Source organism: Furipterus horrens, unplaced genomic scaffold (genome assembly GCF_987537825.1).
Source record: "Furipterus horrens unplaced genomic scaffold, mFurHor1.1.pri manual_scaffold_2, whole genome shotgun sequence".
In the NCBI taxonomy this organism is placed as follows: Eukaryota; Metazoa; Chordata; class Mammalia; order Chiroptera; family Furipteridae; genus Furipterus; species Furipterus horrens.
This window is the reverse complement of record NW_028327172.1, coordinates 175,051,610-175,065,916: the sequence shown is the minus strand read 5'-3', so window position 1 is coordinate 175,065,916 and position 14,307 is coordinate 175,051,610. Positions and strand designations below refer to the sequence as shown.

The 14,307-nt window shown below is 32.6% G+C and overlaps 1 protein-coding gene across 2 annotated transcripts in view; it reads right to left on the bottom strand.

The window, feature by feature from the left end:
* Window positions 1–14,307, bottom strand: part of LOC150020050 (transmembrane protease serine 11F-like) — a 68,500-nt gene that overhangs the window by 19,920 nt on the left and 34,273 nt on the right. For both annotated transcript variants that reach the window (XM_090266806.1, XM_090266807.1), the window contains 2 exons: window positions 7,951–8,102; window positions 2,999–3,117 (listed from right to left, as the gene is read on the bottom strand). In XM_090266806.1, coding sequence (XP_090122932.1) covers window positions 2,999–3,117; window positions 7,951–8,102 — 271 coding nt within the window. The remainder of the gene's footprint in view (window positions 1–2,998; window positions 3,118–7,950; window positions 8,103–14,307) is intronic.

Here is a 14,307-nt window from a genome sequence, read left to right as displayed (position 1 = left end):
AATCTTCCTTATTCTCAAATATGGCATCTAGTCTATTATTGATATTAGTCTGTTGATTTCTTAAATGATTATCCCATTATTACAGCATTTGACATAATATGTAACAGCATCTATTGTGTGGCTCTGACACCCTCGCTTGTTAGTCATCTCTCTATGGCAGGCATGCTTTCACAACTGGTACTAAATTTAGAAGTAAATTTCACTGCACTCCATACTGTCAGCATTTTATTACTCAGCTTTTCTGATCTGAACCAGTGAAAGATTTTGCATGTTCAGTGAATTGATTTCCCAAACAGTTCTGATTTCCAAAAGACTATTAAGGTGATGCCTTAGAAACAGAACAAAAACAAAATCAAACAAACAAAAAACACTGGACTGAGAGTCAGAAATTACATGTCCACCCACATAAGTTTACATAGGCCCTCATCCCTGGTTAACCTTGCCCCTCAATTACTGTATGCTCTCGGTAGAGGGAATAGTGCCTTCTTCCCCATGAAATTTTTCCTTCTCCCTGACTCCTCTAAACTAGTAACAATGCTCAGTAGATCTTACCTCCTAAATATTGATTCTACATCCTTTCCTTCAGTCCCACTACTATGGTCTAAAATCAGCTCCCTTGAAACTTGTGTCTCTGCAGCAGTCCCCTCCCTGTCATGTTTGTGTGGTTCTGCTCTGCCTCTCCTCTCCTCAGCTGTTTCCGTACAATTCTGGAAACCAGAAGTGCAAATCTGAAGATGTTATACTCCTGCTTCAAGCCCAGTGCCTCCCTCAGTCTGGGCTCCATAATCATATCCTTTCATTGATCCTTGTCCTGCCCCTATCTTCAAGGTCTATTCTCTTAACCACTGAATGACCTGTTATTTTCCAAATGCACTAAACTGGTTCACACCTTTATGACTTTACACCTTCCTTCCCCTCATCCTACAATACACTTTTCATTTCAGACAAATTTCTTCATTGACAATTCAGCTATTTAGAAACTCCAATGACAACTTCATTATCTTTGACTTGCCCTCCTCAAACACAATTGAACACTCCTTTATCTGGGCCACCACAGCATCTTGCACGTGATTCTATTATAGTGATTATCATGCCAGTTTGCAGCTATGTTTTTCCCACTCTATACTGTCACCACTGGGAATGTGTCTCAATCATTTTTGTATCTCCAGCATTTGGCACATTGCTTGGCTCACAGTAAACACTCAATGCATATTTAATGAATAAATCCACAAATAAATAGATGAGTAAATTAATGAAGAATTAACTCTAAATGGGAGAAGATAATAACACATTGTTTTATCAGCAAATCATGTTGCCAAATGTTAAGTAGAAATCCATGGGAATATACAGTAAAGTGGGAACCCAAAGATCCCAATGGTGGCCTTTGCATGGATGGTCATTCCAGAGGTTTGAATCAGTTCTGAGTTATATCACTTGGGATTTCACTAAGCTTCTCTGAGCTCATTTTATTTCCATTTCTCAAGGATCAGGGAGAAAAATCTGATTTCAAGGTCTCTAACATATTATATATAGGTCCTTTGAAGATTTTAACTGTGTACATAATAGCACTTTGGAAAAAGATCAAGATTCTGTCATATCAGAGTATAAAGAACTACCAAGAAAGTCTTCAAACTAAAATGCAATATTAACAAGATGATGGTCTCCTGAGGTGTTAACCTGTACTTAAAAAATGAGTAGATTCTGATACAGTACTGGATTGGTATGGCTACTAAGAACAGCTTGTGTGTATTAATCCCATACTACATGGTAGGCATTGGACTGATTCCTTTGTTCAAACCTCACATGACCTCATGAGGAAAGTATTTTATTTATCCTCAACAGCCCCATTTTATAGGTGAATAAACTGAGACTCAGGACACTTAAGTTAATTTGTCCAAGGTAGCATAGAAAGAGGTGGGGAGAGTAATGGGGGAAAAATTGGAAATTTCTAATAGAAAAACAATAAAAAATAAAAAAAGTGGTGGTTGTGCTCTATGCTGTAAACCTTAAACTAAAATAATATTGAATGCCAGCTATAATTTTAAAAATTTAAATAAAAATATGCAAACAAAAATGCACACTCATGTGGGATATTAGGAAAGCATAAGTAAATCTGAGGTTGTGACAACATGGTGGTTAAGCACGTTGTCAGTTTCTGAAGCTGCCTCTTACTAGAAGGTGATTGTAGAAAAATCATTAGCGTCTCTGTGCCTAGGTGTCCTCACTTGTAAAAGGAGAATTATACAATAAATCCTTTGTAAAGTTGTAAAGTTTAAAAGCGTGAGGAACAATAATGACAAAAGAGTGGTTCTGGCTCATTAGTATTACATTTAGTTCAAATTACAAAAATTAATTGTATCCTTCCCTTTTTATGATTCAAACCATAAAGAACAGATTATTTTATTGGAGATTATTCTATTTAAAACAGGAATGTGTAAGCTCATGGTATGACGGAAAATTTCTCCGTAAAGTCAGATATTAATAGTCATCCTTAGTTTGAACTCCAGCATTAAAAAACGATATAACATATTTGCAACAAAGAGTGGTTCTGTCTAATAGGACACCCAATTATTGTCTCTGGCAAGATTGGGCTTGCACCTTTCCCTCCATCTGGGAACTACCTGCAGATTGTCCCCATAGAAGAGCAGTAGTTATTGGATGCCAGCTAGAGGATCCCTTTCCAGGTCCACCTATGAAAATAAGTCAGGCAAATTCTGCAGATTTCCTTTTACTGTCAGGGAAATAAGCACCAGCAGAGGGCAAATATACCAAGAAAACAAATCCAGTTTCCCTTTTTTTTCTTCAAGAAAGCTTCCTGCTAGTTCTAAGAATTTTTTTCTTTTCTCTAAACTCCTAAAATTCTGATCATTTGGATCATATATTTGAAAACTATATTCTGTACTAAGGCAGTTAGTACAAACCAAGTACCTGTGACAAACCCATTCAAAGTGAGACAGAAAAACACATTTATAAACTTTAAAATTTCTATTGGGCTTACGATTCTCTCAATCTGATGACTCCTTTGTGTAAATTCCTTTGAGGTTTTTATTCCATAGTTTTCTTTGTATTTTATGTTTGTGACTTGAAAAGAGGCAAGGTAATAAAATGACTTATCATCTGGAAGGTAAAAATAAACAAAAAAGTCCATGCTTAAGTATAATCAGTTCTCTATCCCCTACACCCAGAAAATAGGTCTACTATAACACGGTTTATTTCTTCTTAGTACAAAAATTATTGTGAACATTTTTAAAAAATTCTGTAATTTCATCATTGTACTCAACTAACATAGAAAATTCAGACCTCAAAGTATATTTTCATAATACCTCTTTTATAGTGTTTTTGCATACCAAATTTTTCATATAATTAGACATGCAATGTACAATGGAAAGTAAATATTAAGAGCAATTATGGAAAGTTTTACAAAATTATCAATGTTCAAAAAAATATCAACATTCTCAAATAATTATAATATAGGTATATCATAACTAAGCTGTATTATGAAGATATATTGAGCAGGCAATCATTTTTTTTCTGTACTACTGATAAGCTTACTTAAATAGAAGCCTATATTTATTGTTTTCACTTTCTTTTTGCCTATTCACTTGTCAGTTCTCTGAATTTCCTACCAACACACCACTGAAACTGCCATTGTCAAGGGCCACAATTGCAATATCAAATGGCCACCTTTTTTACTTTTTTTTTTCTTAGTTTCTTTGCAACTTTAACCATGTTCCCTGACACTCCGTCTTTAACATTATGAAGCCATCTTCTAATATTCTTCCTTCCTCCCTGGCCACTGCTTCTCAGTTACCTTGAAGAACTCTTCATCCCTATTTCTATCTTGAACAGCCAATGTTCTTTCGTTGGCCTGATCATATTAAATAAGTCCTTCTGAGTGATCTTTACAGTGAGGGCCTCAACCATCAACTATTTGTTGATGCTAAAAGATAAACCAAGGCATATTTAAATTTTCAATTTTACTTATGCAAACATTAATTCCAGTGGGGCAGTGCTAAATCAAAAGTGGTTAGGAGCACTCCATCAGCGGTAACTAAGAGAGATTTTTACAGAGTAGATGCAGAAGAAAAGCAAGGGTATTATTTGATTGGCTATAGCCTAATTAAGTGGTTGTCTTATGTGAGAAAGCCTGTTTATGATTGGTTGCTTTTAAGTTTCCTGTTCTCATGTAAGAGTGCATTGACTGGTTTAACCTTTTGATTTGCTTAAGTAGGGTACCAAGGCATTAGAACCACCTCAGCTGATGACTTTCCTGCTTAATTACTTTAACAATTGATGATTCCAATATTTTTATCTCCAGACCAGATTTTACCATGATTTTCAATTCTGTAACGACTGACTTTGGGAACTATTCACTGAACATCGAATGGGCATCATATATATTTCCAAAGGAAAATAATTATTTACCTCTTCCTCTACTCAAACCTGCTCTATTTCTTAATATTTTCTGCCATACAATCAACCAAAGTTTGGATGCATCCTCATTTCCAATTTTAAATCAGTCTATAACTTCTTTAGATACAAGCCATTGATAATTCTCAAATCATTTATCCCATCCAGAAAAGCTACAACTGTAATTCAGTATCAATCACCCAGCTAATGTCTATCCACACCAAATGACTTTTCTATGAAAAAAGAAGTCCCCCTATGTAGGTAATCTATCTTTTTTGTTGTTGTTCACTTTCCTACATGGGGGAGGAGAGTGTGATTTGCTGGCTCATTCATTTATTAGTTTGATTTCATTTTTATTTTTCACTAAAAATTTTTGTTTGTTTTTCTATTACAGTTGTCCCACTTTTTTCCCCATTGCTCCCCTCCTTCCCACCTCCTTCCCTCCCATAGTCAATCCCCACCCCATTGTCCATGTCCATGGATCATTTATACATGTTCTTTGACTAGGCCCCTCCCCTTTTTACCCCACTTCTCTCAGCCCCGACCCTTGTCACTGTTAGCCTGCTCCTTGTTTACATGCCTCTGGTTCAGTTTTGCTCATTTGTTTGTTTGTACATTAGTTTCCTGTATTAGGTGATATCATATGGTATTTGTCTTTTGTTGCCTGGCTTATTTCGCTAAGCATAATTCTCTCCAGTTCCATCCTTGTTGTCACAAATGGTAGGAGTTCCTTCTTTCTTTCTGCTACATAGTACTCTACTGCATAAATGTACAACAGTTTTTTGATCCATTCTTCTGCAGATGGGCACTTAAATGCTAACATTACAATATACTTCATCACCGAGACAAGGAATTTTAGGATAATCTTTGATCTCTTCCTAATTAAACAGCAATGTTATCACCAAAATTTTTAAAATCTATTCTCTGTTCATAAATGCCGCCAGCATTCTCGTTAATTTCCTCATCATTTATTGTCTAGAAAATGTAATAGTGTTCTAATTATTACCTGGCTTCAAGTTCTGTTTTCCTTAAATCTGTTCCTCACCTAGTGGCAGTGTGATCTTCTTCAATTAAAAAATTGATCAAATTGCTTCTCCAACTAAAATACTTTGGTTTTTCTCCGTTTCCTTTGATAAGGAGTCTCAACTCTGCTATGATCTACATCCTAGATCCTGCCCATCTCTTAAGCATATTCTTTGCCACATTTCCTTCAGGATTTATGTTAAAACTACAACAAAGTATATGCATTTGTCTGCATTTAATATACTGATTTTTTCCATTTCAAAAGGAGGCACTATTTCAGGTAATATGAGTAAAAAGACCAGTACCTTAGCCTTTTATAAAGCAATAAGCATATAAATAAATATTTCAATATTCAACATTTATTAAATGCATTCTATTTGAGACTGTTTTCAGCATTCTAATTTTAATTAAATGTATTAATTCATTTAAAAATATTTTTCAAATGATAAATGCTATATCAGAAAATTTGGAATTAACAGATGAGTACATATAAAAGAATAAAGATAATCTATAACCCTAACATCTAGAAGTAACATATTATTATTTTTGCCTGTCTTTCTTTTGAAAAAATATTGTTTTAGTTGACTGAAGTTTGGTGAAATTAAAAACTAACATTCTCAAGATCACTGTGGGTTTGAAACTGAAACATTTAGATTTGACTCTGTCTCACGAGAGAATACATTTCCTACATTCCCTGAAGTGGAGCCAATCCTGAAGAACTGGAAGACAAATAATGCTGTCCTAATTCAGACTTTATTTGCAGGTTTCAGGCAGTAAACTTTCAAAGTAACTTTAGAAAGTTGAGTTACTGGATTTTGTGAAAATACAATACTACAGATTATGTTCTTCAAAATACTTTGTGCAATTCTTTATAACACCAACTTGTATTTATAGCACAACAAAAGATATACTTAGAAATTCTAAATAATTTTGAAAAAATTAATCTGGATCATGAAAATATTTGTTGAAAGATATAACTTACTATATAATTCTAGGTAACTAAAAAAATAAAAACTAGATAACTGGGAAACTCAATTTTTGAAATGTTCTAGTTATTATCATATTTCATGTGAATGGTGGTGGTGACTTACTTCATTAATGTTTAAAAGTCCTTATACAATTATGAAGTTATCATCATTAAATATATATATATATCCCATTATATTTTTCATTGGCATAACATACACATGCAACTAACAATAAATATATATCCAGAACACAGAAATAACTACCCAACTCAGTAAGAAAAGACAGATGACAATAAAAAGTAGAGAAAATATTTGAACAGGCACTTCACACACACAAAAAAGGAAATCTAAATGATCGATTAATATATGGATAAATGTCCAACATCACTAGTAATCAGAAAAATACAAATTAAAATTACAATGATGACACTACAATGTACACCAAATTAGCAAATATGTAAAGGTATGCCAACAGTAAATGTCATATGTATATATGAAGCAACAGGTACTCCTATATGGTACTGATAAAAACAGCTTGGTATTATTCATAAAATTTTAAAAAATCACATGTCCAGTGACCCAGCAATTCTACATCTGCATATGTTCCCTAAAGAAACTCTAACATGTGTGTACTAAGATATATGTATAAGAAGGTTCATAGTGGTATTGTTTAATGTCTAAAACATGGAATCTCCAAATGCCCATGAATATTTGAATATATAAGTCAATTATGTCATATTTAAAACAATGAAATATTAGTAGTCAATATTGAAAAAAGATGGGCTAAAGCTACCTACAAAAAATGGCTGACTCCTGCAACAGTATTAAGTAAAAACAAAGCTCAGAAAACATGTGTAACATTGTTATATTTATTTATGTTCAAATAAGATTATATTTTTAAATATTTTGATTAAATAAAAAGGGAGAATCCAAGTGGAAATTCCAAGGATAAATAAGAATCCAACAGTTAAGTTGTAAGTCATATGATTCTGTAAAATTTTAGGCAAAGTCTCAGTCACATGTGATTATAAATATCAAATGAATCTTGGTTGATTGTCATTTGGTTTAACTGTGATACTTACAATCCATTTTTGCACATAAGGTGAAATTATTCCTAAACTTTCTCTTCTTCCCTGTCATGAAACAATTTCTTTTTCCTTCAGAAATAATGTTTGGTTTTTAACCCTTTAAAATATATTTTTAGGTAACTTACATCATCAGTGTTTCTTGGAGAAACTCAATGTATTGATTTTAAGAAAAGTATGTAAAAACAGCACATGATGTGGTTTGTCTTTACTCTGAAGACAATATTTCATTCTTTCTCTTTTTAAGTATTTCTTTTAGCTGAGTCTATCCATATTGCAAGCTTCACTGGACAAAAATATGTAGCAAAGAGTTCAATACTGGAGCAAACTATAATTTAAAGTCCATAAAAGATTAGTAATTAGTATGTTAATATCATGCAAATGGCACTTTTTATACAACAGAGAATTTTAAGAGATTAAGCAATGGAGCTCTTAGGCAATAGAAATGTGACCTGGATACTTACCCTCAACAACAAAATGAGAAACAATACCAATTGTAATTCCTATGATTGCTACAATTACCAGTGTGAAAATAGCTAGCCGAATAGCGTCCCCAAATTGTTGTCTCCTTTGATATTCAACTTGTGGGTAATCAGCTTCTAAAAATTCAATTGGCCTGTGATAATGGAAGGACATAAACAGTAAACAGTAAGACAAAATAATATGTTTACTTGCTTTATTACTCTATGAAAATAGTTTATACTGCTAAATAACAACAGAATACTTAGATATTGAAAAGAACACAAGTTTTAATTTACAGATCCTCCCCCAACATACCAATCACAGTATAATCTTTAAAGCTCTACTGATGTTGACATTGAAATGGGAATCTCTTCCCACTTCATTCTGTCTGATGTATTGGCAATTTGAAATGCAGAGAAGATGAAATACAAAGACTCGATTAGATAATAATCTCATCAGTTTTATTTGATTAAAGAGAAAAGATCTTAATATGGATACTTTTTTACTTTTATTTTTTAAATTTTTTCATTGTTCTATTACAGTTATCTGAATTTTTTTCCCATTGCTCTCCCCTGTCCCACCTCCCCCCTGCTCCCACAGTCAATCCACACCCTGTTGTCCATGTCCATGGGTCCTTTATACCTGTATGAATACTCTTTGAATTAATACTTTTTACAATTTCTCAATGGCTTGTTTTTAAAGGCGCAATGTTACTTTCAAAGACCTGATCATGCTTCTTCACATTTAATTAACAACTCCCCATAAAATCACGAATTGTGAACTGTGCTTGATAAGACTCCAGTCCCCATGAAGACTTTATTTCCACTCAATTCTCATCTGTTCCAACTTATGCACTATTTGCCCACCCCAAAATATCTTAAGCCATTTAAATTATCTCTCTTTAACTTGAAAGTTGGCATTATTTACTTTATTTTCTGAATCCCCAAATGTGATTCACTATTTAACATTTTGCAAGTAAGATTTTTGGAAACATTTTTGTTTCTAATTTTATCTAACAAAATATTTGTTTAAAATTTATTCATTAAATGAGATGATAAAAAAAGTCCTTAGAATAGTACCTGCCACATTATTGTAATGTTTCAGAGACTGTTCTAGAGCCCTATAGGTATGATGATTTTAAGATACACTATTTGCCCCTATAACTCCCACACTATAAAGAGATACAGATGTGGAAATAAGTATTAATGTGTAGTGTGAATTGTGCCAAAATAAAACTCTTTATGAGAAAACAATTAACTTTTTGAAAGGCTGCAAGTGTTAGAAGATTTCATTAAGAAGGCAACGTGATTAACACTTTGACTGATATAAGTTCTCCAGGTATAAAAAAGAAAAAAAAGAGAAAAATAGCATGTGAAAATAAATAAATAAAAGTAACCAAAACCAAAATTAAAAACTAGTGACATAAAACAGCATTCATTACTAATAATTAACACTGGAAATAAAAATACGTGCATAAAATATGGCTTTTGGCCTCACAGAATTTATGGTCTCCCAAAGTGTGTCCACAATTGCAAGCCTTTCACAGCATTGCTATACTAGAAAGAAGACGTGGTAAGGCTGGAGGTCTGGATCAGATCACGGGCAATCTCAGAATCCAAAGTAAAGAGCCAGAAATGGACTCTGCAGGAGATGAAAGCCAACACAAGTTTTAATCAGACCAAGAAATTAGAATAATCACAGAAGTGTAAATGAGGATGGGAGCCAGAGCCAGAGCCAGAGCGCGGACAGGAAGACTGGCTTAGTGGTCATTCTGAGGGTCCAAGGGAAGGACAGTGAGGGCCTGAGCTGTGGCTCAGCTGTGGGGTGGAGACCAGACGGATTTAGTTCAGGTCCTTGTCTGGTGGCCTAGCTGTTTGACAAGAAAAGGATTAATGGCTCCCTTATTTCAATATTCAGGTAAATGATTGTGCCTCTAAGCAAAACGAGGAAGAATAAATGAATAGAAAATGTTTCCAATGTGGCATCAATGTTATTAATAATGAGCAATGTGTTGTCCTTGCACTGGAGACTGAGCCACATGGAAAGTATTCATTTTATGCCCTTTGTCCTTGACACACTTCATTTTATCTGCATCTCTGACACCTGTTTGCACTATTCTAATACAAGTAACTGTGAAGGCTAATGCCACACAACCCAGAAAAAACAAAGTTTCTAATGTCCCCATGTACAATGTTCTCACCTAAGTGATGTTACCATATGCAAAATCCTTTCCCCCTTAAGTTTTATTAATTTGATAGCTGTACCCTGAGCTCTTCAAGAAGCAAAAATGACAAAAATAAAATTCTGTCACATTTATGGGAGTGATAACCATGTATTAATATCATGATAACACTGCATCATAGATTTTTATCATGGTCATATGTAATTTTAAAGAGAGTTTGTTTGCCGATGAGCTATTCTCAGTTTGGTATACTGGAGTGTTGACTTTTGTTTCATATGGAAGTTCAATTAAGTTTTATCAAACACTAATTTAAGTGTTTTGAAGAAGAACTGGCAGGAGCAGTATGCAAATACCAGCTAATTAGTGTTTATTCTGAATAAACAAAAATTCAAGGCAGTCTTAAGTGTATAATAAACTTTCAGAACTTTGTTATACTGAATTAGAAATATATTTTTTAAATGTGCAACTGGTTCAAACTTTCAAAATATTTTTTATTTTGGTGACATTTAAAACTTTTTAAATATAGTTCTATGTATTTTTATATTTGCACATGAAATTTATTCATTTATTCTGAATATGAGTCTAATCTAAATGAAACTTCTTAATAGTACCTTGCATTGCATCTGTTTAAAGGAGACCGTTGAGCATAAATTTGCTCTTTAGTGTTTAGGTTTGAGGAGAATGATTGTTTGTTTTGACTTGTTTTATTTTCTTCCTGATAAAGTAAAATGAAAATAAAAATAGGGAAACATAAATGAAAAAGGAAAAGGTAACTCAAACTTACTCCTCCATTAAAGCAACCTTTTTAAAGTTAAATGGAAAATATTGGTATATGTTCAAAAGTGTTGACTGCTTTTTCATGATGGAAAGAAACACAGATCAACTGGGTTTAATCCTATTTTTTTCTAATATCGACTAGTTAGTTAAATTCTAGTTTTAGTCTTCTCATCTGTAAAATGAGGAATGGAAACCTTTTATGGCTTTGTTAGGATCCAAAATAGTACAAATGCATAATACAAGTAAAAAATCAGAGGATAGTCCTGTTTATTTCCTTCACAGAGCTAACTGCTTTGTTTTGGTTCATTTTGTTCTCTTTTAAGTATTGTTTAAATATACTTTTTCAGAATAAATTGGTAGTTACAAAATATTCACAGGGATGTAAGTACAGCATAGGGTACACAGTCAATAATATAAGAACTATGTTTGGTGCCAGATGGGTACTGAAATGATTGGGGTCATCACTTTGTAAATTATATAAATGTCTAACCACTGTGCTGTATACCTGAAACTAATATAAAATAATAGTGCATGTCAAATGTAACTTAAATATATAAATATAATTTTTCAGATGATCTGCCAATTGATAGTAAAGTTTTTTTTTCATATTCTTCCAGATTTATCTGTAGTTCAACACAATTACTTTCAAGGTTACTTATATATTTTTCTTCATAAACTTATAAAAATCGTTGTTCCTGGATTTGCAAAATTAATTAATACACTGATCTCTAAACGCATAAACATTGAAAATACAGATCTATTAATTTTCAGTGCAAAAATGCTCAGTCTAGTTAAACTGGTTCCACATTCTAACCACTCGGCAAAGTTAAAATAAAAGCATGAAATTAAGCATCAGAAATCCAAGGGTTCAAACCTTCTTTAGTCATATATTGACCCAGTTTTCCTGAGGTCTCTAATTCTAAGAATCCTTTGTGTATTAAATTAAGGTGATAATATTCCTCACTTTTTAAGGTTGTTGTGAGAATTTTTTTAAAAAACATGTACAGATCATTCATAATTTCTGAAGAATTATAGGTATTGCCAGGAAATGGGCCTTTGAAAAAAATAACAGATTATTATACTACTTTTTATCTAACCTTAATATCTAGCATAATTCCTTACATTAGTCTTGTTGCTTTTTGAATAAATGAATGAATGATAAAGAAATGCAGGCTAGACCCTAGATCTAGAAAAATTATTTGTATACAAAAGCTAAAGAATTATAAAACGTAAGTATTATTATTAAATACTCAACAAACCATTATTTCATAAACACACAACATGTTTTAGGTACTAATACTTATTGGACGCACGAATAAAATGCAAATATGTGGTCCTTTTTATAGTGCTTATTGTATATAAGGTGAGACAGATAAAACTAGTAGACACAGCGATCCTTACAAGTGGTGATGAGAGTTAGGAGGAAGATGAATAAAATGTGCATGATCAAAAATAAAAATGAATGGGTGGGGTCAGCTGAGGAGACTAGTTAGAAAGAATGAGTAAGAAAGTCTTCTCTGTGAAGGTCACATTTTTGCCAAGATGTGAAGAATAAAAAGAGATCTGCCATGTGTAGAATGGTTGCAAGTTTGTTTCTGGCATATGGAAAGTGTGTGAGGTGCTTGCATTGAAAAATAACTTGGACTGTTGGAGGAACTGGCCATTGAAAAAATTATTATGGGGAAGCAGCTATAAACCAGTGAACATTTCATGGCTTAAAATTTTGTTAATAAGAGAAGCATTTTTTTCTTTAGTAGAAAAAAATCCTTTCTATATTCCTACAGAGGTAGCTCCTGCTTACATTTTTCCTTAGTCTAAGCTGCTATTTCATTCTTATGACTTAGCTAGATAGAGCAGACTAACTACATTATCACAGACCAAAAAGATGTATATATAAAAAGCTCAGTCTTATACCTTTCTCTCTAGACAGTCACAATATTCTGTTCTAGAGAGCAAACATAACCTGTAATATTGCCTCTTCAAAATGCCACCTGTGTGGATTATCAATTAGGCCTGAGAGTTATGGCCTCCTTTAGAGGCACCATCTTTGATGATAAGCACTGTAATCATACATAAATAAATAGATGAGAAAGCCGGGCCCCTCCCAATAATTATATTTGTAATGAGCTATGACTAGTATATTAGTATATCAGAGATGGCTGATCTTTTAACATATGACAATTCTTATTAGAAAGAAGTTACAGCTAGTTCAGTCTTGAACTTTTAATAAGTTTATTTGAGCAATTGGAATAGCACTTTGTTTTACAGACTTTTTCTTAGAATGAAGGTTTTTATGAAAAATTAATTAGGGTTCTAACTAGTGTAGTTGAAGTAGAAGTGTGCAAAAGTAGGCTACCTTCATCATATAGTTGTGCATTAAATGGCATGAGTGTCTTTTATGTTAGGCACAATAGATAGATTGTTATATGATTAAGATGTCTCAGTCTCTCAAACCTTGATCTAGATATATGTTTTAGATTATTGATCTTAATGTGGAAATCATGGGACAAAGCTGTTCAAAATCCAATGAAATATAAAAGTACATTGAAAAATCATAGTATTTTTAACCAGATTAAAGAATAATAAATTACAAATAAGTCATGAAAATGAAGATAGTTTATTCATACCTAAATGAATCTTATTCCAAAATTCTCAAATTTAATGTTTGTATCCTTTTAAAGAGTTAAATTAAAATATATTTATATAACATATAAATATATCTAAAATAAATATCACATAGACATGTCCCAGCCCTTCAGACCTCAACCTAAGTTTATCTTTTTTATTGTTAATCTTCACATGAGAATCCATAGAACAAACCTGTTCATATATATATTATATGCATATAATATATAGATATAATAGAACCATTTAATAATATATCATTAAAATTAAAATATTTTTTTGTTGTTGCTGAGGCAAAGCTTGGTCTAAGCCTTGTAAACTTGGGTATCATCTGCTTTCTCTGAACTCCAAACAGATTAGAAGTTTTTCCAGTAATTTTTCTCCATCACAGTTTTACTATGTGACTAATGAGTTTGTGGTAAAAGGTCCCAAAACTACATATTAATAATATGACAATAGGTTGATTTATGTACATATGTCATTTCTAGATAAAGTTCAACTAGTACTGAACTTGGAACATACCCAGAACCACATGATGTGTGGTCTTGTTAGCAGGGTTGTTACATGTCCTTTTCTTATATTTAATTCAATTCTAATTAAGAACCTTTTATTATGCGCCAAATATATTCTCACACGGAGGATACAAAAAGTTTTAAAAAACAAAACGATATAAACTTTAGACATAAAATAATAAAATCAATATAGTGTCATAAGGAAAATAATAGATTTACCAAATACTGTCATCTGAAAATATGGAGGATTGAGTAATAAGCTG